At 41.1% G+C, this 26,542-nt stretch overlaps 1 protein-coding gene across 8 annotated transcripts in view; it reads right to left on the reverse strand.

Annotated features, from left to right (window-relative positions):
• Positions 1 to 24,289, reverse strand: part of NFIA (nuclear factor I A) — a 453,578-nt gene extending 429,289 nt beyond the window's left edge. For 4 of the 8 annotated variants that reach the window (XM_078669719.1, XM_078669665.1, XM_078669714.1 and 1 more), the window contains exons 1-2: positions 23,653 to 24,205; positions 12,942 to 13,473 (exon numbers count right to left, since the gene is read on the reverse strand). In XM_078669719.1, coding sequence (XP_078525845.1) covers positions 12,942 to 13,473; positions 23,653 to 23,679 — 559 coding nt within the window. In that variant the 5' untranslated portion in view covers positions 23,680 to 24,205. Of the gene's footprint in view, positions 1 to 12,941; positions 13,474 to 23,652 lie in introns of all 8 variants that reach the window. The other 4 variants (XM_078669672.1, XM_078669705.1, XM_078669697.1 and 1 more) reach the window with 4 other exon arrangements.
• Between the last annotated feature and the right edge of the window lie 2,253 nt (positions 24,290 to 26,542).

The following is a 26,542-nucleotide window of genomic DNA, read 5'->3' on the forward strand; positions in this document are numbered from 1 at the left end:
TGGTCTACACTTGCTTTCATACAACTATGTTAAAATGTACAGTGCGAATGCACAATTATTGTCCACATTCTAAATCTTAGCTACACCAGTCTCTGTGTTTCAGGCTGATGCTAATGTATTTTAGTATGTCCCATTTATATGCCAACCACTGGAGTGTCACTTCCACAAGCAACTTCTTTTATCATTAGGAATAAACTTGTGTTAAAGCCAGACATGGAGCTGTTTCGCAAAAAAGAAACGTAGATGTAAATGTATGGGTGGAGATTTACATTTGTGCTTTTTATGTTTTATTTCTACTGTATTCTATTCACAAATATTCCCAGTAGAACTCATGCAAAGCTGCACCAATTTCAGGTTTCTTAGTGTACTACTGAGAACGTCATTTGACAATTCCAGAGGTCTCGTATTCCCACTGTGCAGAGTTCTCGAACGTAGACCCCTCTGCCCAGGGGGAAAGGACCCCCTAAGCAAAAGCACGTATTTTCTTCTCGAGGATTTTTTTTTCTCCATGAAGAAAACCCTTTCCCTACATCTCCACCAAATATGGGGGTGATCCTTTCCTCTACCAACCCAGGAAGGGGAATTACTCCCTCAAGTTAGAGTAAATCTCTATATCCAGGGTGGAAAGTGGTGGGTGGTAATCGAAGTATGAGAATGCCCTAAACATACATTTTTTTGGGACTTCCCAAGCTACCATGGCAACCATTTTTATTCATTTATAAAGTTTTATAAAGCGCGAACATGACCAAAATGTTGGTGTCAGAGCACTGTACAACCTAATAAATAGCATTAAATATACATGGAGCAAAATATAGAAAATAAAACATGAAAAGATAAAACAAAGAGACATAGTGAAAACACCAGCAGAGAAATCAAATTGGCATGGATAGTCGCCTCAGATAGGAAGGAGATTATTCAGTAGTCTCATTTTTACTTCGTTTTTTAAAAGAACGAATGAAGCGATCATCCTGATCTTAGGGGGAAGAGAGTTCCAAATTCTTGGGGCAATTCCAGAGAAAGATCTCTTATAGGTTTTCTTTTTGTAAAATTTTGGGGGTTTCAGCAGTACGGAGCATGTACTACGAGAAGTTCTATTCCTACCGGACAGCACCAGTTTCTGAGCCAGGTAGCGAGGAGTGTTGTGGTGGATGACTTTTTTTGTCATGCATGCTATTTTTAGGTGGATCCGAGATTCATAAAGTAGCCAGTTCAGAGAGTGGAGGGCTGGGGTGATGTGATCATTTGTTTTTACGCCAGTGATGAGCCGTGCAGCAGTATGGAGGGTAGCCCTCAACGGTGCTAGTTTTATTTTCGGTAGGGCAACAAATGTAGCATTCCCATAGTTAAGTTTGGAGATCACAAGAGCCTGAACCGCCATCTTGAGATCTGCATTGGGCAGGAAAGGCTTTAGTTTTCTTAAGATGTGGAGATGAAAATTGGTCGCTGTCTAGTGTTATTCCTAGGGATTTTGCTGAATCAAGAATATGTGGGGTACAGTTCAAGGCGGTGAGTAGTGGGAGCCAATCTTTGATGTTAGAGGTGGTGTTGGGAGGCGAGATTAATAGGAATTCAGTTTTGAGGGCGTTAAGTTTGAGGTGTTTAAGTGTTAACTAGTGTTGAGTTTTGTTCAAGATGTTATTGAGATAGTCTTAGATCACCTAATCCCACCCTTGAGTGGGATCTACCTCTGTGGATTTCTCTGCTCTTTTGGCAGAAAGATCTGGAATAGTAAATCTATTTAAGCATGTCATGGTGATAATGCCTGCTGGGGGCAGCACGTGTCTTTATGCCTTCACTTAAGACACCCTCTAAATGAAATGGCGGATGGAATGGGGGTCCATCAAATATTACACTACACAGCAATACAAAACACACAACGTAGCGACTAGACCAGCATGGAAGTATGTGCCAAACGTGTACCAGTTGCCACCTAAACTCATTCACTGCACTGTAATATGTCGAAAGTCTACTTACTCTAGTAGCAGAAACAAAGGGGTTTGTCTGCCTGGAAATACTTTGTTAAGTAACATCTAAAAGGTATGGTAGCCAATACGAATTTAAAAAATGTATCCAAATTAACTAGTAGAAACAAATGACAGTCTGCATTATTGCTTGACCGTCTGTATTATTTTTTCATACTAAGTTTTTAATACAATACAGCACAATGTTCAGGTGATCGTGGAGTCCACGATTTGAGAGATCTAGAAATTGGTGGTGAGTTGACAGTTTTGCACACAAGCGTCTGGTCACCTATACAAGATCAAAGAGGAAAATTAAACTATCTTCACATGAGAAAAAAGTAACATCCTTACAAATGCCTGTATACAAGCATCATTTTCCAAGAGATGCCTTGTAGATGTTACGCTCAAATTTAAAGTTAAAAATAAGAAGCCTCGGCAGATGACAAAAAGGTTTTGGAAGTAAATACAGTCTCCTCCCTAATATCTTCAATGTCTAGGGTACAAAAGGCAGTAAACTGACAGTGATTACAAACAATGGCTGGGATGGCGGACATGTACCACGATTACTGGACTGCAAGCCTTGAGGGAGGCATATCATTTTTTTGTGTTCTTGGATGAGTGTGTATTAGAAAAATAGCCTCACTACTGGAGGTAAATGTGAACCAATGGACCTATTTCACCTTTAGCCTTCAGTAGAAGGGCATTTATTCTTACAATCCGTCACCCTCAGCCACTACCACCATCCAAAACAATATACAATATACCAATCTGCACCACTGGAAGTTGCAACTTTAATGAAGTGATATGTTTTTTTCCAGACATTTATCATAAAGGATGCCAGTGTTAAAATGAATGCAGGAAGCAAACAGGGAGCACTGCTCACAATAATATAGTTGCTTACACTAATCCAGGGTGTGTTTTCTAAAAATTAAACTATTTTATGTTAGCCATACTGACCGGTACTACACAAAGATATATGCTAAAATGATAAAATGGTTAAAGCCAGACTTCCAAATTGTATCTCAATGCGTGATCATATGTATGAACTCTATTAAGGTAACAGAGAACCAATTCCGAGAATTTTGAAAATTCATGTTTTAAAAAAGTAGAAAACACTATTTTAGTATATATGCTGCTATTTCAGTCTGATTGTTCCAACCAAACTACTCTTGACTACTATTATAATTTTAATGGTTAATCACTAGCACACCAAATCATCAATCAGCGCCTGTAAAAAGCATTGCAATGCAACATTAATTTAATTGATTTTTGTTTTGTGCCTTTAGCACTCCTATATCCCTAAATAAAGATAATGTTCTAAAAATCCTTTAACAGTTAAGTAACAAGTGCTGATAATCTTCCTAAACACATTTTAATTAATCCTCGTTAATGCTGAAGCCGAAGAATGAGGAGTTGCAATGGGAAGCTTTCTCCGGAATATACAGAACAGCGGCTATTGTTGGGCCATATCTAATGACACGGGGTCTATTTGGAAAATCCAATTTAAACATTTTAGAAAAAGATTAAAGGCTAACTAAACAAACCCATATCCTTCATCAGTTAGTGACTTTGCGAAAATAATCTCTGCAATAAAGTTACATTTTCAAAGGGTTAAATCATACATATCTGCCAATATTTTCAATACTATTAATAGGAAAAAGTTAATATTGAAGCTAGATTTTCACTTAAATCATTCTCTCCAAGAACCAGTTAAAGAGAAAAAAAAATCAACCTTCTAGCAAGCCATGTCTACACCGTATGTTAAATAGCGCAAATTTTGTATACTCTAGGGACCAGTGCTTTCAAAAATCTGCTGATCAGTGAGTTGATATCACGAGAGAGTTGATGTTTTAGGGTAAGAGATCAGACCTTCTTTGAACTGAGGTTCCTGCTATGGAGCTGCACTGTAAGTATGGAAGGCCCAGCAATTTAAAATGTATATAATGACGTCAAGTATAGTTAGTGAGCAAACGTAAATTTCAGACAAGATTTTGCAGATGTAGTCCCAATGCCTTTAGTAATCAGATTTTTTAAACCATTATAGAATATAATTTTTTAATAAGACATGCGATTTCCCTCTTTAACCCAAAAACAATATTGTATTTAATTGTAAAAAAAACTCACAAAAAGTCTTTAAAACAAATCATTGCAATCTGTATATTGATTTAAAGGAGAAGCAAGTTGTATGTTTATCACCTGTGAATATTACACCTCATTGCAAGTTTGGAGCTAAATTGTAATCCCTGAGCAAACACTTGTTTGCGCAGGGATCAAACTTACAAGCTGTGTGATATCACACCCTGGCAGTTTTCCTCTACAAGATTCCGGCAGGTCAAACGTGCCAAAATGTATCAGGAAAAAGGCTCATAAAAATAGGTATAACATGTAGGATTCGGTGAGTTACATACTGATTCCACATGCAATGCCGTAGTCACAAGCTGAAAACTCACAATAGGGGGAATTTGACACATACCTTACCCCCGAGTAGTGGTCTTTACCATGGCGAGTCTGAGTTTGTCAGAATCTTTGTGCTTTCTATTGCACCAGATATTATGGGGCACTTTGTTTGTCTAGTGTGATAAATAGCACCTATTGCACGTTTCTGGGGAAAGCATGGAGACTGTGATGCTTAAACCACCAAAATCTGCACTGTACAGTAAATACCATAATCTGTTCCCTGTTAAATTTCGACATGTTTGACCTGCCGAAATTTAACACAGAGATATTTAATGGATCTGGTTATTACCGGATGCGGTAATTGTGACCCCTGTGCAAACAGGGCTTTACACAGGTTGTTAGAAGGAACTAACCCATTCAAATCAGGGCCCTTGAGTGGTAGATAATTCACTCAATACTGCCCAACTTGTAATGTGGTCATTGAGTTTAATGCCATTTTTTTTACCAGCAATCCAAAACATGCACATATATTTAAAGCTCCAACTCTACTTGCAGCAGAAGCAAGTCCACCATTAGTTAATTGCTTCCACCTGACCACCAGCAATGGTTTATATGTGCCTCAAATCTATGCACTTAGAATCTTTGTACAATTAATCTTACAACATCTAATAATTGTCTTTTTTTATGTAGGCTTTATATGTGACATCTCTTAAACTATAGCCTGCCCCAGCTACCACAGTGTTATCCTACAGAATAGTATTACAAACATGAATAGGAAACAAACACTGCAGTGTTTTCATCGAAAACAAAATATTAACTTACAAAACACAATAAGTGGAGGTGTGATCTGTCAATGAGCATTCTATTAGTTTTCTGCCTAAAATTTGCACACAAAAAATGTGATGAACTTCTGGTCACACCATTAGCCCTTCCTTCCTATCTCAAAACATTTTTATGTCTGCTCACAATGCCAAATTCCAAGTTCACTGTTGGTTTGCCATGCTTGTCCTTATTTGCCTTAACATTAATCTGTGTCTTTCCAGTTTCAATTATGATTTAGGTGCATGGCTGCCTATGATCGGCCATTTCCAAGTCAATCAAAATAAGTCACCACAAAAATGGACCCAAAAATTTGAATAAAATTAGCATTAGTACTCGCAGAAGCTGTTCTTGCACCAATGACCAGTAGCGGTTGTTTACTGAGCCAGGTGCCCATCTGTGTATTTTTAAGACACTATAACCACATTCAAAACATTTTATTAGGTGTGGTGTTAAATGTAAGGCCTCTGTACTCTACTAATAACTCGCATCTCTCCCTACTCGATCGGCATAGGCACACTGGAAGAGATCGCTATTTAATTCTAAACTGATTGCATATTAAGCTGCAGCACAACATGGTAGCTCTTCCGCATAAATCCGATATTAACCACTTCATGCTGTTTGGAAAGGCTTTCTGGCCCCATCTTGTGAAAATCCTGATCGAACACCTGCGCCTCAGCTTTGGGAAGCGGGCACCTCAGTGTGCCAGCCTGGCCATCTGGCCAATCTGCATGTTCTGACTTTTCCCGCTTTCACAAGGCGGAAGGCAAATGGGCAGCCAAATGAACCTCCAGCCAGCTCCACCTGAGAAGCACTAGGCCTGTTTTCAGAGCTGCAAGGCAGGGCACCTACACAATAAACAAAACGAAACGTATGCTGCATAAGGAATAGGGATCATGTAATGCAATGCATAGTATTAAAGAGTAGCAGTAAGTGTTCCAGAAAATAAATGACCACATGAAAAAGGCCATGTTGGGTCTAAAACGTGAGGAGGAGCTTCTTTAGCGGTGTGCACTCCATGTCATACCATTTTTCAACCCGGCTCCACGCGTAACTTAAAGTAGCTATTAACTGGTCTAATGCAGGCGCAATCAATACCTGATACATGAATGAGTTCAGTTTAAACCATCTAAAGCCTTTCTGACAGGCCCAGGGAAAAGACTGATGTAGCAAAAGCAATGCCTTTCAGGATGGTGTCATAGCACAAGTTTCACAACTTTTAAAAATGTTTCCAAAAGGAATTCTGAAATATCATCTACATATTGAAGATATCTGTATTGTTCTGTATTTTTTTTTTTTTTTATGTCAGACATGCCCCGGGAACCTAGAATGACACACGTCGATACTTAAAAATATTGTCCAGCATAGATCAGCCATAAACACACCAAGGCGCTAATTTAGAAAAAAAAAAAAAGGGCGTTGATGCAAGAAGTAAAACCTGGTAGCAGAAATTGCATTTTGCATGGACTTAACTTTTCATGATAATGGCAGAGATGAGAGGCATTTTAGGGCGTCAATGCTGAGGTAAAACTGCATCAACTAGCGGTTTTACTGCGGACATTAAATTAAAGCAATAAGTAAAATGCACAATTTATCTGTTGCGGAGTACTTAAAAAGAGTGTTGGAAATTGTACCAAAATCGCCTCCAAAGATTGCACCGCAGAAAGTACAAATTCAACATTTTCTAGAGGGCAGACAAAAACGACACTTGAGAAACTTTTCAGACGTGTTTTGTCAGCAGCTATTAAGGTATTAAATGCCCCCCTTCCGGCAAATACTACCGCTTCGAACCCAAGACAATAAACCCTGGACACCGCTAGTTCACGCTCGGTAATGACCTCCCCGTTGCTTCCTAACTTTTTTTTTTTTTTTTAATAACACACGTCTATTGGGAACCTGATACGAGATACCTCTTGGCGATTTGCTGGCATGGAGTTACTTTTTTGTATTTTTCAGTTTGTTAGCATGAGTTACGTTATTTTTTCTTTTTTCTGCTGCCTCGCAAAAAATATAAACAAAGGAAAAAGACCCATCAAGGAAATCGTCTTTAAAAGCGCACACGTTGGGAAGAGCTTCGCCGCATTTGTAGAACACAAGGCCGGGTCTCGGTTGACTGGCGCCTAATGAGCAAAGGTTAACCTTATCTGAAAGGTCAAATGGCTAATGGCGGAGGCCATGACCCTGACAACTCAAAATGTTGAACTAGCCACGCGCCTGTTGCACGACTAGGCCTGTGGCGGCTCATTTGCTCCAGACACAGCAATAAATCACGCTTCCTCTTTTAAGATGCAGGAAGTCACCTGGAGAACAGAAAAAGTAGGGAAAACCGCAGCACATCAAGAAGACAATGGAAGCTCTTCCAATCTCTGTTATTTTTCACCCCCAACTGATAGACGACTACTTCTTGACATTTCTCTATAGGAGGAAGGGGTATTGTTTCACTTTATATAACAGCGGCAAGGTGGAGATACATGCTTGATGCTTTAGAGTAGCAATAACCCTCAGAATGTGTTTGCATGTTGTGCGATATTTCACAATATAGAAAAGGGAACTCGCACTGCAGATCTGAGCATTTCAGAACGGGGAATAAACATAAGAGAAACAAGCCTCAAGGGTGAAAAAGTCAGAATGGATTTTGGCACGGTTTGTGGTCTTTGTATCCTGCCCGCTTTGGCGCCATGTCGTAGTTTACTATTTACCGAGCCTGGGTACTTATGGGCAAGCCTTTCAGACCCTCTTTGTCTGAGGCACCCAGTCTAGAAATGCTCACGTTGGCAGCAGTAGCCCCTAAACAGCGGGGCCAGTAAAATGCTCAGTAATATATTCTTTTGTGGCAAGGGTGCTGCACACTTGGTATAATGTGCTATTGCAACAGCTTTAGACAGGGCCAATGGCCAAGATGTTGGCAGTCGGTCAGGTGCAAAATGGGATTCTGAGATGAACTAGAATGAGAAAACAGAATGGACGCTCCTTTGTGTATACGATTGAACTCACAATCAACTTTGGGAAAAACAGAGTTTGACGCCGATCTTTCAAATTGTTGGCATGATGGAAAAAAACAGAAGCAACTTCATATGGCAAGGGATTTCAAAACATGTATGCTGAAAAACAAACTGGTCAAAGTTAAAAACAGTGGCAAGCAAAATGTTTGAATGTAATTATTTTTCTTACAAGTTCGTACTAAAAATTGGCAATTACAGAAATTAAATTTGCTGCCTATCCATTTATCTTGGAGTACGGCCTCAGCGGTGTCTAAAAGAAATTTCGTAAAGGGTTCAATTGAGCTTGAAAAACTGAATATCATGAGCGCAGATTTTGTATTTTTCTAAATAATCAATTACTCAGACCACAAGAGATTCAAACTCAGTTCTCTGAAAGTAGGCCGAAAGAGACTGCAACAGACAACATGTAGTGGTTGAGGCACACAGCTGTGACAGTGTCCAGTTTTGCTGTCAAGATCACAACAGCCTCCTATTTAGCACAAGATGACAACAAGGAGCCTTGAAAATGCCCCCGACTTGAACGCCACATTGGGGTGAAACATGTGTTGGCTGTTGCTTTGTGATACAAAGGAACAAGAAAAGAAAAAGATCAACAAACAACTTTGCATTTTACCTAATTATTCAGCAACATCTGTCCAATATTTTCCTTTAATTAACTTCCGGTTACCATTTAACTGTGACATGATGTCAATAAGATAAATATTAAGTGTAAGCATCCCTGCAAAGAAGCAAACCTATTCTGAACTCCTTCTGTAGGCTGGGGCTATGACCTCTAGGGGATACTATCACACATAACCAAACACTGATACAGCAATTTATCGAAAAATCAGATCTGGATGCCCGCTTATATTCTATAACCAGGGTTACTGGAATTATGTGGCAGCAGAAGGGAAAACAATGTGGCAGGACTTAGTCAATTATATGGCAAGAAAAGGCAAATCATGCAAATTTTTATATTGCATTACTTCACTATTTCTAAACTTGGTAACACTATCTGGGCATTGGTTGCACTTCATAAGTACCAGTAAACACCCAAATATAGCAATAAGCAACAGAAAGGTGACCATTCCAGCTTTGCAAAGGGCCTTCCACTGTGCAGCAACATGTGCCATTGTATTTTTTAGTATCCTTTGAACCGTCTGAGGTAGAATTTCTTTTTATTATTAAAATCTGTAGATTATGCAACAGATTATGGATTATGAGGCAAATGCTGCAAATCTATAATTATGTGAAAATCGACACACAATTGCATAATTCCAGTAGGCATGTCTATTACCCCTCTCATGGGACACTGAATTAACAGAAAACGTTTTGATGGTTTACATTACCACAAAGGTAGCATAATACAGAGCATTTAGCAGGTTTTTTAAACCCTTTTTGATGTGACCACATTTTCATTGGTTATAAATAATAATTGAACCTTTGCCTCCATTACTAAATGTACAACTTATTTTATAATACAAAATGAAAATAATCAATTTGCATCAGTTATAACATTTACAACATTAGTCATTCATTGGAAAATAAAAATATGTATGAGACTGTAAGTGGGAGTTTTAACATATTTCTTTGGTATACTGTTTACAGTTCAACAAATTCATCATAAACAGAACATGCAAATGCAAAACTTTTTTGGGTAGTTACTGGAACAAACAAAGACGGTACAAGACGTAGGTTGGAACATCAGTCAAATTGACTGATGTTCCAAACTAGGTCTAAGTCATCTAGTATCCCAAACATGGAACATTATAATTTTTCGGAACATATTCAAAGCTTTTGCACTGCAGCATAATTCCTTTTCACATTGGTGACCATCTTCTTTATTCTATATTTGAACATATGCTTTGCGCATATACTTACCAAAAAAGTTGTTTGCTTGCCTATGATAAATTTTTTAACATTAAACAATGAAAACTAAATAAATGTTATTTAAAAAGGTATTACTTGCATGCATGCTTGCTCCCAATCACAAAGATTTTTACATTAAAATGGTTGCCTAATAATGCACGCTTTTTACCCGACCCAAATTAATATCTTCCTTTTGTATTATAACTTGTACATTTAGCAAAGGAGGAACACCTTATATTGTATTATTTGCCTTGGGTGCACCTCACCAAGCGTTACAAGGACCTACCAACATCTAACATAAAAACCATTTCCATTAGTAACACAAACCCAAAAGGTGTTGTGACCATGTTACCTCCATATTAAAGATTACTAAAATGGGTATGACTTATATTGGATTCATTTCCATCCGCCACAACCTTCGATGACCCCACTGGAGATCCCGACCATAGGGTTTGAGAAATCCCAGATATACAGACTGGGTTTTACTGTGCTCACGAGCACTTGCTCTCAGCAAACTGAATTGTAATAATAACCTTTGTCTAACTCTCAGTGTGTCTCTGGGGTCTGCAAATGAATAATGTAATGGCATGTGTGGTAGAAACTGAGTTACTGTTTACTCCAAACAAGTAAACACAACACAACTAGATGTCACAGATGGGAGGAAGCCTGACTTTTGGTCTGGTGGATCACCAAGTAACGAATAAAGTGACACAGCCTCTATGTCTGACAGCAACTTAGATGGAGTTGCGGGAGACTATAACCACATGAATTAATATAAAGAAAACCACTTTGGGTAAACACAGCATGTGATTAAAATCATATCAGCTCCTTTTATTGTGTTCTGTTTTATCGGTTTCGGCAACTAAAAGTAATACTCCTTTATGTCTATTAAGAGTCAAAATTGGTTTTAATTAGAATTTTAAAAAACTACCTAACACCGCCACATTTAAAACAATACTAAAAGTTGTAAAAATAAGCTAGTCACATCAAATGACCCAAAACAATATCAATGTTTATAAGCAATGAACTACATATAAAGAAGTGTGTCATCTCTGTATTTAAAAGTTCACCACTTCACAGAAAGCAGCAGAGTTAGTACACTACAGACATGCATTTAAATCTCTACGACCTTTTCCGCATGATTGTCTTAGATGATAACATTGGTTCACAAGTTTCAATAAACAAACTCCACTGAAGTCTAGAAAACAACGTCGGTTTGTAGTCTACTTAAAATCATCAGCGTACCACAAAACACTGTATTCAGCCTTTCACATGTGAAGAACAATGGGCACGATCAACATAACATTTATCCTTTCTTACTCTGTGCATATAGAATTTATGTACTTTTCAACTGACAAAACGTGGAGCATAAACGCATCCTTCAATAGGCAACTCAGAACATTTCAGTTATACATGCACAAATATTTTCATACAGCATTCTTTGCATTCCTTGCTTTTCTTGCATTTGACTTACATTTCTGCAATAAGTTCATCCAAGACTAAAGAGCGGAAGATGTGACCAAACAAAAACACATCCAACACTTCAACATTTAAGCAAAATGCTGACTCTGAAATTAGACAGAATATAAACAAATTCTAGGAGAGACCATAAAAAAGTCTATCACCATAGCATCTGCTTCAGATTAGATGTAGATATACCTTAAACAATGTGTTACACCACAAAAGAAGCTCAAAGTCCTTCCAAACTCTCTCCTTTGTCTTTCTTTAGACTGCATATACCATTACTTCTACTATATTTTCCTGCCCCTCCCACAGCAAGAAGACTCATTTTGATTCTCTATATGTTCCTATGTATTTAAACACCTTAGCCGCAGCAGGGTCTTTTTTCTATTTTCCCCAGTACTGAGCTGATGTGTACATGCTCGTGCAGACCAAAGATTGTAAGGATTTTTTTTCACTTGGTAATGGATAAACAGATGTGATGTTTTGTGAATTCTGACTCAAATCCAGGTGGCTTAAATAATGTGCAAAAGGGCTATTTTCTATAATTTGCAAATGTTACACAGAGTCTGAATTATGATTTGTAGAAAATTCACATGGTTTATTTTGAGCTTGCTGTGCTTGTCCCAAACAGGTAGTGGTCCTGAGCATACACAATTGAAACGTTTCTAGAAAACTGATGCGAAGTTAAAAAACACACATTAGGTAAAAAAAAGTAAGGATAATAACTTCTGTAAGCTAACGCTATGGGGAAATGGAGTTACAAGCTAGACTGATACTTTAAATGTAAATTATAATTTGATTTTATGTGTTGTGTGCTATTATTTATTTTGTTTGCCAACATTTTACATTATTTTTACGGTATGATGCTACCCAAGTAAATTGCAGATGTCCATTAGAGAAACAAAGAAAAAAGACAAAAAGCCTTATGTCACATAATCTTACAAATATGTAACAGATAACAGCATGTTATTGCCATTTCTAGAGTGCTGATGATATTTAGGAAAACACTCAGTCTTCGTGAGTTATCTTGAAATCAGAAACCAGAGGTTGCAACACAGGAGCATAAGTACTATTTTCTATAAGATATCTTATGTATCATTTTAATACTGCTTATTGAGATGCATTTCTTACTTATAGATGCAATACGTTTGATATTGAGATATCTTACATATCATTTTAACATGGTTTATCAAATTGTATTTCTTACATATAGGTACAATGCGCTTAAAATCACAGATATTACCATAACTTCAATTCAAGGCATTGACTGCGACTACCAATACTACTCAGAAAATATGATCCATTAAGAACTACTCAAAGGCACAAAAATCAATTTCCAAACCATCACTAGTCATCATTGGTCTGCATTTCATTCAAGTGAGTGGATATTGGAGGGTTCTGGCAAGAAATCACAACACAAAGTTGAGGAACTCTGCAAAAGATGTCTTACCTGCGGCGTGCACAAAGTATGCCAAGTACAAGTCGAGCTCCTTCACTGAAACTCCTATGTGATGTGGCTGCACGCACAGCCCGGGGTTCGAGCACTGTGAGGACTTTACCAGGCGTTCGCCATCAGTACTTTCGAGCGGGATACCCTTAAATAAAATCACCATAACCAGGTCCAACCTCCAAACTTTATCAGCCTGTCGTAGACAGTCAATTCTTCGCATCTTGCCCTTCTGGTCTGGATTGGAAAGAACACAACAAGGAGATTTTTTCCCTGTGACTGTGAGAACAAAATCCTCCCGGTACTCGGGCCTGATATCTTTCCGTAGCTTAGCCAGAAGTCGTGATGCCCATTTCTGTTTGACCTCAGGCTTTTCACTCAGCAGTTCATCTTTCACTGCTCTCTCTTCTTCTTTCGACATACGCTTCTCATGCTTCTTGAAGTATTTTCTCTTTCGGGCTTGAAGGTTGAACCAGGTGTATGCAAATGCTCGGACGTGGGGCAGAAGTGCTTCAATGAATGGATGAAATTCATCCTGCAAACCAAAATAGACAAATGTGTAAATGCTCACAATAAAAACAAACACATCCACAAGCTCTCTAACAATAGTGAAATAAAACCCTGTCACAAACCCCAAATTTCAAAGGAAGATTTTTTTTATAGAAAATGGGAATAGGAAATAAAACTCTGTCACAAACCTCACATTTCACCAGGACAAGAAGGTAAAGATAATTCAAATACACCAGTTTTTGAAGAACTGGTCCTCGCCTGTGAAACAAATGTAGTACGCTACTCTTGTAAGAAGAAGCAGGAATCGCTGAACAATCCACTTCTAGCTGTGATTGCATGCCACAGTTGAAGCAGTATTATTTTTCCAGAAGGAATGCTAGGAGGATATGGTCAGTAATGCGGTGAATATAAAATGTAGATAAAGATCAATTCAGGGCTAATTTTACCTTTGAATATTGTGTACGAAAATGATTTTGTTTCTGTGATGCAGGGGTAATTAACTATCACATCCCAATTTATAAACAGAGAGCATGGGAAAAAAGACAAGATTTCTACATCTAATGAGAATATATCAATCATTACAACAGCACCAAAAGAGGTGTAGTTTAAGTGGTAAGTATTGTAGCTTATAATGTTGTACCTAATAATATGCAGAGATAATTTTTACATTTTACACATTCTTCAATGTTTATCCAGGCTTAACTCGCATTCACCATTGGATTTCTGGCTACAACATAACCTAATTTTGAAAGAATTGTTTTTAAACGATTATTTCTTTAAATATGTACAGTGCTAAATTTATGACATAAGGCCACAAATAAGTGGTAAAGTTTTGCTAGCGATATTGAAGATCAGGGTGCTTAATACGAAGGCCGCGTAGTCTATTCTACTGTATGCCTCTTTAATGCTGTGGTAATCAAGTAGAAAAGGACACTGTCCTTTTCTACTTGATTACCACAATATTGTCCTTGGGGAACTGAACGGGACAAGTATTCCTCATCCCTCTCTCTTGATGAATGCCTCTTTAATGCACCACCAGGCACTTCTTGCCCCTTTATCTCACTCTTGTATGTTATTTTTCATCCCTGCTTTATTTTCTCCCTTTGTCACTGTTTCCCCCCATTTGTGCTTTGTCTCTCTGGTCGAGTATCTAAGGCAGTTGAGAGAAAAGTAGTGCAGTCCCCAAAAATGAGTGTCGGTGGCCCCACCTGCAACCACAAACTCAAATTAAGCACTGAATATGGGCAAAGCCACCAACAAAGATTTGGCTTGTGAAAATAGTATTCTCAAACAGATATGAAATTCTAAAACAGGTTACCTGCACTTGTATTTGCTTTTGTTTATTGTTTTTAAAAGTGTTCCACACCATCCTGAAGCAATTTAAGAGTGGTCATGAAAACAAATATTTTAATACACAGACATAGGGGCCGATTAGGATGGCGGTTTTTCCGCATCCTCCGGGCCGGCGGAAGTGTCCGCCGGCCTGGAGGATGCGGAAAAACCGCGGCGGAGACTCCAAAGACCCACCGCCAAATTAGGATGGCTGGTGGGTCTGATAATCTGTCCGCCGCTTTTCCGCCGCGGTCGGAAGGCGACCGCGGCGGAAAAGCACTAACATGTCTGGCGGTGTCTATCAGACACCGCCAGGCATATTAGGATGTCTGAAAATATATGCTTTTCCGCGGCGGCTTCACCGCCGTGGAAAAGCATACGGACCTTCACTTCGGGGGCCCGTTGCGGGCCCCCTGGGTGAAGGTGGGGTGGGGGGTGCACATGGGGGGTACCTATGGTACCCCCCTGCATTTGCGTGCACAATGCAGCAGGCACCGCGCGGTGCCTGCCGCTTTGTGCACGCAAATGCTGTGCATGGATTTTTTACATTGCGGCGGATGCAGCTTGAAGCTGCACCCGCCGCAATGTTAGAGATAGAGGATGTGACCGCCACCCTGGCGGTCACATCCTAATTTGATCGGAGGGAACGCCGCAGCCCATGCGGACGTTCCCTCCTCCTCAGGGGTCGCGGACGGACTCAAGTCCGTCCGCGATCCTAATCGACCCCATAGTGTTTTGGACAATTCCACCCCCATGTTAGTTTGGCATGGAAACTAAGTAGTTTGACAAAAAAGCAGGTATATTTACTATTTTGAAAAGCTATTGGCATTTTATTCTGCTAGTCTGGGCCAGAAATGTTCAGGTTGCAACCAGCCTCTACGCCTCTGTCACTTTTATATATTTATCAGTGCAGGCACTGCTGATTGGGACGTAGGTACCTTCAGGGTTACATTGGCTTGGCTAAGTAAAATGAATAAAGGCATCCAAGTGCCTGACCTCGGGTTACCTTTAATACCAAGGCCAATGATCCACATTCTATTCTCTATTGGAAATTAGCCACTACTGTAATCGAACACGAGCATTCACATACGAACAGCATCTGACGTCTGATTAAGATGGCCAGGTGCAGTCCATTTGTCCATTTCTTGTCTACTCTTGACACACAGACCCTACATTGTCAAGAGGCCCCCTCGCTTATGATTACTAGTTCTGTCCAAGGTGTTTTTGAATATGCTTCCTGTTTTCTTTACCATCATATCTGCTTCTTGACTAACCCAAGCTACAAATATAACATTACTCCCGACTCCCCTCTGTGTTACATTGTAACTTCTAAATCAAGGTGTAAGTCGTACTTGAAAGAACATCGAAATGCTCCACTCTAAGTCAGTAACATCTATGTTAATTGGCTATTTTTGCTACAACGCAAAGCATGTTTCGTGAAATCTATATTGTTCATGTGCGCTAGATGACAGAAGTAAGAATGCACAGGACTTAATTTATAACATATAACATTGTAAACACTAATGCCACAGAACAATACCTTGATCACAAAACCAATGTATGCTACAGTTAGGACCAGACAGCTAATGGTCTATCTGGCTTGAGCTGGTTAATTTTGCAAGTCTCTGCATGACTGGCTACCAAATGAGAAACAAGAGATTTCTATGTACTGGTAGAGCTTTCTTATACTGTATTCCATTTAATGTATTAGAAATCAAGTGAAATATTATTTGGTTCATTCAAACAAAAACTAGGATCACAAACATACTGACAATTAAGTATTCTGAATGGCTGGTTGTCGTCAAGTGAACCTATGGAAATTTAATGTTCAAAACAGTGCTGGTGGAAGTATAAGTTTCTATGTAGGGGAAGCCTCAGAAGTAGGAATTATTTGGGATGGCCCTTACCCACTTATAGTCATACGCATTGACGTAGCTTTGTGGGAAAGTAATTCAAGGTACAAAGGGCATTATGTCATAGAAAGTCTTGCATTTCAATTTACTTTTAAGTATGCTTACTTCCAAGAAGCAAATGCCCAAAGGACTGTTCCCATAGGCAGAGGATAGAAAGGTGTATGGTTAAGTAACATTTATTGGTGCTATAGATCTATAACCTCACCTTGCAAAAGAGGTCTTTGCAAAGGTACAGGGGGTCAATATTCATATACCAATACCACCGCAATTTGCTTTGGTCTTTGTTGAAGTTTTAGTGAGAACTGTAAAATACATCTAGAAATACATATGGTTTCTGTTTGTGAAAGGTAAAATAAATAGAATTTTACTTGATTTCTACTAGCAACATCACTGAGCAACTACCCGAATATGACACCTGTTTTTCTCATTTATTACAATTTAAGAACATTAAATATTTTAAAGGAATTATAAGATGTTTTCCCAAAAATATAAGTTTAGATTGATGAAATCCATAAAAATAGCCGTACTGCATCAATATCTTCATATCACAACAATATCTCCATATCTCAATACACCTGTTTAAAACCAATAGCATCTTAGCTAATTTCAAATACGCCTCATCTACTGCAAAGAGACTAAAACACCATCTGTATGTGAGAGTGGATTATTTAGGTCAGTAGTCTCTAACAAGTAGCTTGGGAGCTACTGGTAGCTCACCAGTACCCTCAAAGTAGCTCTCAGAGGTAAAGTCAATCCCAGTATCTCATTCAGAGAGTCTATGCATATTAAAGAAGGCAGCACTGCACATTGTAAGACCTATTGCTCGGCAGCCAGCAAACGTATGGCAGGGACTCATACTGACAATTAAACAGACACCGTGTCAGCCTATTGGGTCTGCCCCGTGACAACCTTTATCCAGTCTTGAACTAAGTCAAAAGGTGAGTGGCCATGTTGCAAACCCACGCTTTATCAGCAGCACCATTGTAAAAGAAGAGTGGAAGTAGTAGCCTGAGCAGTTTCAGTGCTGGCCCACCAAATTATGGGACTGCAGGAGTTGGAGCGAACATGCATCAGTTGGTTACATGATCAACCCAAGAGCTGAGGAAATCTGTGATACAGAGCAGAGAAAATTAAGAGCCTCACCTGCATTCATTTATGTGTGTTCGCTTAATAAACCCTCTTGCTTCCTGGAAGATACACCTGGTGTCAAGGACCGCCAAAGGTGCTTGCTAGCCGTATCATAAAGGTTTTATCTCTATCACAATTACGTCCGTTCATGGATCAATAGTGTCAATGGCATAATAATGGTCATCCTTAACTATTTTGGGTATTCTTGGTCTAGTTATGGCATACTGGCAGCCTTCATGGACAAATTAACAGCATGACTGGCCTACCTTTAGTTATCTCTGACATAAAGACCCTGATTTAGGAGTTATCCTGTATTTTCAATAAACTAAAAAGAATGGGTAAATTGTTATATTAAAGTAATTGCACCTTTTCACCTTTAGATTAAAAAAAATATTAAATGCACTGAAGTGTCATAAATCCAAATGGTGAGTATCCTTTGTTAACTTCCAAATATACACCAGGCTTCCAAGAAAACTGTAGTCTTTACGATTGTTGTAAACACTAAGGAAAGAAGAAAATTCAAGACCACATACAACTACTACAATATTATTTTTCTACAGAAGTCCTTATTTTATTTTACACTATATTTTAGTGATAAATAAAAGGGCATTGTTAACCTATTGGGAAGCATAGAGGCATTACTTTAAGAGATGCTGCAGGGGACTGTGGCGTGGATAAATGGAAAGGGAATTGTGAAACTTCTTGTAATCAAGTAGTCCTTTAAACTGCAAAGCACCAGGCTGTTGGCTCGAACAATAGCTTTTTCTAAGTTGACGCCATCAAGAAAAGAAAATATAGCAATGGATGTACAACAGTACTCTTTGAAACAATAGTGAAAAAGACACCAAAATTAGACTTTAACGTGACAAACAAAACTTGAAATGCATGGTATTGAAAGTAATAACATAAAAAGGGTTTTTGAACAGGATCTATCAAAATGAGCAGTTGAAAGTTTTGCTAATTTATTACTAAATAAATCCAATTTTCCAGAAATAATTGTACTGCATTATACTTTTTTTAATCTACCGCCAATACTAAAAGGCATACACTGAAATTGAGAGATAATTAAGTATAAAACGCTTTTCAAACCAAATAACTGGTCAAAAACACCAGTTAAGCTTGCAAAACATTCCAATCTGCTTTCACTTGAGTTTCAAATACGAGAAACTTTGGTAAAGTATGCTGCCAGTGCCAAACGCATAGATTCAAAGTATAAGACAAAGGGTTTGCAAATAGATTTTCGCAGGAAGTGCATTGAACTAACAGGGTGCAGACAATACAATAACAAATTCTACTTTAAATACAGCCAGATAATCTGTTATTAAAATATAGCTCCCTCATAATTTTAGGCTGCAGATGCAGCTTTGTAGAAGATGGGTTTAGAGGTGTTCACACTAGTGATTTGTCCACCAAAATGTCAGCTTGTTTAAGTATGACATTCCAAATATCAATGTAGTTAATAGAAGTAAATGATAAGAAAAACACATTTTAAAATCACTCAAAGATCAAATTGGCATGAGGTATAGGCAATAAAATGTTATCAATAATTCAATATTACACTCAAGAAAGTAAAAGGGAACATTTATTCTAATCACAGCATGTGCCTAAATGACACACAAGTAAATCTACAAACACAAAAATAGCATTCTGCTGATTGTTTAAAATTTAAATTCTAAACAAATTGGACTTAAAATCCTTATCGACTTACTACCAATTGTTTGTGTTACTTAAGTTCTCAAGAAACAAGTTCTGTACTACTATATGACAGAAGTACTCTGTCAGACATCACTTGAAATGTATTGTTAAACTTATGCACTTAGTTGAGAGCACAAAGACTTTAAAATAACTCAATGCAACACAAATAATGTTCCATTCAACTCAAATTGGAGTTGTTCTATAGTGCCATGATTATGTTGGGTAAACGCTACTCACTACAAATTTCAAAAATAAATTAACATTATATTATGAATAAAGGCCTTTCTACTCTCCCTCGCATAAAAATGCACATACACAGAAGTCACAGTAATCCTACCTAAGAAAGACACTACATATTCATTTCTGCACAAAAAATAACAACCAGGTTCAATACAAAAGTTATTCGAAAACTGAAGTCAGGCCACCAAACTAACAGTTGAACTTTTGTCTTTCCAGCCAAATGTTCTGGTAAAAAAAACAGCACTTCTTGAAATGAAGACGTCAAGACTTAGACATGCATACTGCCATCAGCGAAGTGCTTTGATATTCACAAAGGAATGATTAAATTGAGGTTCAAAACCTGCATATAAACCAGTTTGCTTTAAAAAAAAAAGTAGAATTGAAATGTGGTGTGTTTATTCTAATAGCATTTCTGCTTGTATCGCCTTTAATAGTATGAAAAATAAAATAACTTAGCTAAATTCGCACAAAAAAATAAAATTTAATCCAAAGGTACGGTCAATAACAGTTCCACTTGTGCCATGCACGTTTTTGGAAAAGGAAAAGGGTATTCATGCATTTGCACATCCATGCATGAGCGCAAATCAAAAAATGTCTTTCCTAATCTGTGTGGGGAAAAATACAAAATAAGCTCCTCACCAACACTGCAAACATACCAGTGGCCAACTTTAGTGAAACTGCTCATTTAAAGAAAAGTTGATTAAAGAGAAATAAAATGTTTGCTACATGAATATCTCAATTCCCAGTGTAGATCTCATATTTACTAAACTAACACTTTGATGAAAGTCAACTTAAAATATATTTTAGACAGCGCCATTTTCCTGCCCCAAATGCAGGATTCCAAATATTATTCAACCAAGATATTTTGTGCCCCACAGCTCAATTCACAAAGCCAGCCTTACTCCTTGAAAGGCAGGTGTATGACTCAACCGTACACTGAAAAGGCTTCGTGAATTGAGTTCTCAGTCACTTTAAAACAGTGTAATCTTTAATATACATGCAGTTGCCCACAAAATATTGTACCTATATGTTGGTCTTTCTGCAAACTAGATATTACGATATTTAGGGCTATTTCTCTATGGCTAATTTTCCATGCAAAACTTCTACCTGCGCATAGCCTTCATTTTTTGTAATATATGCTCCACAATGTGGTAGTTAAAGGAGGGAAGGAAAGACACTATGAACTCTGTGGACATTAGAAGGCACGTTTAAAATATCTAAAAAAAATCTCTTTATGCAACTAACCTAATAGGCCTAGAAAATAAACGTTCTCCCTCTCCCCGACTCCCAAAAATCTACTGACATTCTGCCAACAGAGTCTGGCCATAGATCGAAAGTAAATAAAATATATATTACTTTTAGCTCACTTTCAAAAACCAACACAAGTGATAAACCTCTAGGTGCAGCTCTACACTTTCATTCACAGGCACAGCATGTACGCTTCTCTATATACTTGCAGCAAGTTATAAGCTCTACGTTATACTTTAAGAACATTCTCGTAACTGCTCTGTAAGTAACAGAAAACACACGCTGCACACATTCAGTACAAAGGACAAAAAATAGCTGGACTTGCTCACAGTCAACCCCATGCACAGTATTAATGAGGATAGATAGAAAGTCTCTACCACAGATCTCGAGCAGGAAGATGCAAGATCGACTGGCGGGAAGAAAAGTTGCAGCGCGGCCATGAAAGAGAAGCAAGAGAGGCAGGAGCAGCAGAGGATAGGCCGTCGTGTGACCCAACAGCAGAGGTAGCAAACTGGGGAACAACGGAGGGAAGATCGCAAGCCGGTGTGCCCCTACTGTCGCACATAGGCAGCCAGCACAGCAGCGTGCAAAAGACCAGTGTGCCACATTCCCAACAGCATACACACCAGGATGATCAGTTGGTAGAACGGAGAAGGCCTAATGCCCAGGAGCATTTGTAGCATGGAGACTATAGCAGCCGCATCTTATTTGCAGTTCTGCACGGTTAGAATTTATGGGTTGGGCCAATGTCAGGTGTGTCGGGGATTAGAAGGCCTAGTGCCTCTTCAGCATGGGTAGGGTTGATGGAGACCTAAAGGTACTGCCCCACCAACACTTGCAGAAGCAGGGAATCGGGCACTGGCCTTTTACCTCAGCAATACTTTCATTAAGCGGCACAAGACATAGGTTTATTGCCCCTAGTCTCTTGCCTGGAATGGTGACAGCTTGAGGCCTACTGCCCCACCAACACGTTTACAAATGAATAGCAGCACTGAATAAAGCGCTAGACTACCACACGTAGTGCAGAAAGAGGTAATACACACCCACCACTCCAACATTTTTACCAGGGGTGAATGCCAACATTTGGTAATTGGCTAATATGTAGTTCTGCCTCTTTAAGTCCTCGGAGCAGGTGTAGGGCAGTACTTAATCTGAGACAGTAGGGTCCATTGGCACTCATTTTTGTGGATGGGCATTTTTTTTTCCTGAAAAGACTGATACAAAGCAAGAAAGAGAAAAAAACAAAAGGGGAAAGGCGCATGCAGAAAGATATGGAAAACCAGTGAAAAGAGAGAAAACCAGGTGGAAATGTAACCTACAAGAGTGAGTTAAGAAGCTATGGAGTGTCGTTGATTAAAGAGGCATGAGGCACAATTAAGACAATACAGCCTTGGTATTGGGCACTCCGACCTTTGATAACGCTGGTCGCAGATTTCTGAGCAAAACTTTGGGCCCCGGCACTTATTCTTTTACAAATTAAGCACTGGCGGGTGTGAATAAGTCAGAACTGCACCCTAACTTTCTTGATTTACGAGGAAGTGAACTATAACACTGGGTTAGAGGCTAACCTATGGTAGACCTCGCCACAACTCCTGGCACAGGATTGGGAGGGAGATTGAAACAGTGCTGGGGAAAGCATGAGAGCAATCCAGTGGGGTTGTACCAACTAAGGGCTTTAGATGGGGGGGGGTATGTAATGTTGGAAGTACCACTCAATGCTGTTTTGTTATGTAAACATTTAAAAAACACTTTAAAAATAAAGAAATAAAAAATGAGGTTTGGGTAATGCAAGAGTGAAGGTGGGATATGGAGAAGAGAGGATAGATAGTCTGCGCGCACAGCCACCACTCCAATACTTGAATCACGAAATCAGACAGGAGCGGCGACAAGCCCCACTGCCTTTAAGCCCCGTGACAGCAAAGTTAACATTCCTCGCAGCCCGAATCCCTCTGCATACCCTGTTGAGATGAGGGGGCAAACGTTAGTGAACAGTGGTGACTTTAAAAGCCCAGTTGAAAAGCCCAAGAAAGAACCGCGGGCGGGACAGGACATGACAGAACTCCTGCAGGAAACCGCAGAGGAGGAAGACCAGGGCAGCAATAATGGGCTCTTTTCGCAGCCCCAGACCACAGCGCAGACCCCACAGGGTCTTTAGTGGAGGCACCTTCGGCGGTATGCCCTGGTGCACCCACTCAGTGCACTGGCACCAGTATTGGTAGAACGTCTGCCCATATGGAACTGTAAAGCAGTCTGCACGGGTGCCACCTCCCGAGGGGTGCTCCGAAGTTTGACAGGGGTGCATTAGTTAGACACCCCCTTCCCGCATTACACTGTGCCGCGATAGTATCATGCAAGCCAGAAGTTGTAGTGAAATATTAAACTGCAGCATACATATGTAGGCGCCATTAGCCATGTGCCCGCGGCACTAATGGCCGTGCAGATGCAGCAACATGGAAAGAAAGTTACTTTTCCGAAAGCTGCATGCGCGCTGGCTGGAGAGCTTCTTTCTCAGACCGGGGGAGGCAGGAGAGGGAGCGCCAGACAGAGCTCGGGAGCAGAAGAGAGGCAGGAGGGCAGCGGAGAGCGCCAGACAGACACACACACACACAGGCGCAGACAGACAGACGGCCAGCCAGCGCGCCTCTTACCTGGGTGAGGCAGAGCGGGGAGTACATGGCCGGCCCCGGGCTGGGAGCTGTGAGTGTGGAGGGGAGAGGAGAGTGGAGCTCACGCCCGCTCGGTGCCTTCACATTTCCAGCTCTGCAGAGTGCGGGCGGCGGCGGCGCGGTGCGGCTCCATGAGCTGAACTTTAACCCCGCCTAGAGTTTCCTTCCCCGCCGCCCGAGCCCTGGGTGCGGGCCCCCTCCTCCGGAGCTCTGACCCGGCAGCGATTGCGCGCCTCTGGCTGCGGCCCCGGCTCCGGACTGCCCTGGCCCCGGGGATCCGGCTCCCTCCTCCCGCGCTCCGGGCACCACAGCCTGCTTCCTGTCCCGGGATCTCCCGGCTCTCTTCCCGCTGCCCTGTCCCGGTGCTGCCAGCCCTCCGAGCCCAGCTTTCTCTTCCTGTCCTGGGCTAGACAGCCCTCTCCTGCTGCGCCTTGCTGTCCCGGGCTCGGTGGCCCTCCTCCCCCTGTCTCCGTCTCCCCCGGGATCGGCAGCAACGCGTCCTCCCCAGCCTCTCTCTCTGCGTCCCGGGATCAGCAGCCCTCCTCCTCCCCTCCCCGTCCCGGGGTCGGTGGCTCTCCTCCCCCTCCACCAGTCTGGATCGGCCGCCCTCCCCCTCCAGTCTCTCCCTGTCCCGAGATCGCCTCCTCCCTCCCTCCCTCCTCTGACAGTGCAGCCCTGCTCAGCACTCTGCACAGGACGGCATGCAGTGCAGCCGCACCGGGGCCGAGGAGCAGCTTTGCGGGTCCCTCACAGCCCTCCTGCGGGGCCCCGAGAACGGCCTCTCGCCTGCGGGGCAGTGCCCTGCGGAGCTGGGCTTCTACTGTTTCCACTCTGAGTAACAACTCGGGAGTAACACACTTTGGAATGGCTGGCCATATGCTCCGATAATAGTTATATTGTATGCTATTTGTATATTTAAAAAAAAATAACAATAATAAGGAGGTGTGCCCTTAGCTATGTGCAGCTACAGCTTCACAAGAGCGCACGAGGCTGCACCTACATTGGATCGCGCCACAATACACACGTGTGCTTTGGGGTACTCTCCAGAAAGTGTCCCTGTTTTGAAATTGAGGTTCATTTGGAAATTCTCGTGAAAGTAACATCTGTATACAACCCTGAAGCAGACACTGTGTTGCCTTGTAATGCGCAGCGCACGCGACTAAGTGGCAGAGGTGCCCAGTGGAAGGAGCAGGCGGGCACAGCAACCAAGGGGTACGTGCACAGTGACACTAGTTAGCGCAGTTAGAAGTGCATAGGCACCCTGCGTAAGATGATTTATATTCCACCTACAGGTGTGTGCTTATAGCTCCGAACACATGCCAGGCAGTCCATAACTCGCTTGCAGTGACGCCTGCCCATGCATCCGCAGCCTGCAGTGCCGCCAACTATAACATTTCCAAGGCTTCGTGCGCGTTTGTTCCTAAACTCCAAACTTTCTGTACGCAGCATCGCAGAGCTGCAGCTCTGTGCACTGCACTGCACGGGGCGCGCTCAGACGGAGTTATTTCCCCCTGTGCCCTCGGCTCGGGGGCAGGAAGAGGGTTTCCCGGTGGAGAAGGCATCTGCACTGCAAGTTCCTCGACAGAAAAGTGCGGGGCCGGCCGAGCCTGGAATGCGACCGTGATAGCGCAGAGGGGAAAGTGTCTGCTGAAAGCCCGGCCTCTCTTGCTATCTTTCCTAGAATGCTTTAAATATACATTTGCACTTCGGCCCCGGCTCCCTCTCAATGGCCTCTTGCATCAACAAACGTGCATTTTTTTCCTTTCTGTTTTTTAATAAAGAGCGGGAGGGTTTAGAAGCGTCTGTTTACAAAACTGTGTTTTTGAGCAGTGCTCCTGCGGCCGTCGCCAGCTCGCGCGGCGGTTTCCAGTTTTCTGTGGTTAGCAGTGTTATCTCAGAGAGGGTTTGGCGCCCTTTGTGAGGGCTTCTGCAGCCGGGACGATTATTTGCGCCCTCTAGGCAGAGCCGAGCCAGCCTCCAAGTTCACCTCACAGAGCCTTCACATCCAGGGCGTCTGGCACTGCGGGCAGCTCAGAGCGCGCGCTAAAAATCGGCTTTCCTGTCCCAGGCCTTGGTTATTCACGCGAAGAGCAGAATAGATTATACAGTTAAAAGTTAGCTTCAGTATTTTACCTTGTCCGAAAATGCTAAAGTGACGTACGCTGCTCGTGCTTTCAGCTGCATAGTTCGTACCAATACAGTTATAACTCAAGACCTGTGTCCCTGCCATATCTGTTCTGGCCTAACTTCTTTCTAGCGTTCCAAAGTATCCTCAAGGTGACAATGTGGCGCTATAGAGTGACATTAAATAGCCATATCCTGTTCCGGTGCATTGGACTTAATGAAGGTTTGGGATGTTCATAAGTGTTTCATTTTTAAAAAGCTACAAAGAGTGTTTAACCTTTTAACCAGGGACACACAATGACCACACCTTGCATGCCCGCAGAAGGGTCGAAAAGAGTGGTGGGGGCAAGACAGTCACAATTTCTTAACAATTATCTATATATTTGTTGGATGCTTTCAGACTTCCTTTGGGTGTAGGCCTGTTGGCCAGAGACCATTTTTACCTAATCATTGTTTTATTTGGTGTAAACTGGTTGTCAAATTCTGCCATTTTTTCAGCAATGAATGTGAATTTAGAGGTGCCTGCGGTGCGAACCTCGAGGGGCGGGGGAGGGGTGGTTTTAATTCCATAGCTACTCTGTCCGAGCTTACCTGGTAGGTGGCGTATAAGCAGACCCTAGCTGCACCTACCTCTGTTTCACTCGGTTGTATGCACAACGCTCCAAAGTGGCTGAAAGGTGACATGTTAAAACTGAAAACCAGAGAAACAAAGGAAACGCAGGTCTGCGTCATCTGACACCTCCCCCCG

Source organism: Lissotriton helveticus, chromosome 1_2 (assembly GCF_964261635.1).
Source record: "Lissotriton helveticus chromosome 1_2, aLisHel1.1, whole genome shotgun sequence".
In the NCBI taxonomy this organism is placed as follows: Eukaryota; Metazoa; Chordata; class Amphibia; order Caudata; family Salamandridae; genus Lissotriton; species Lissotriton helveticus.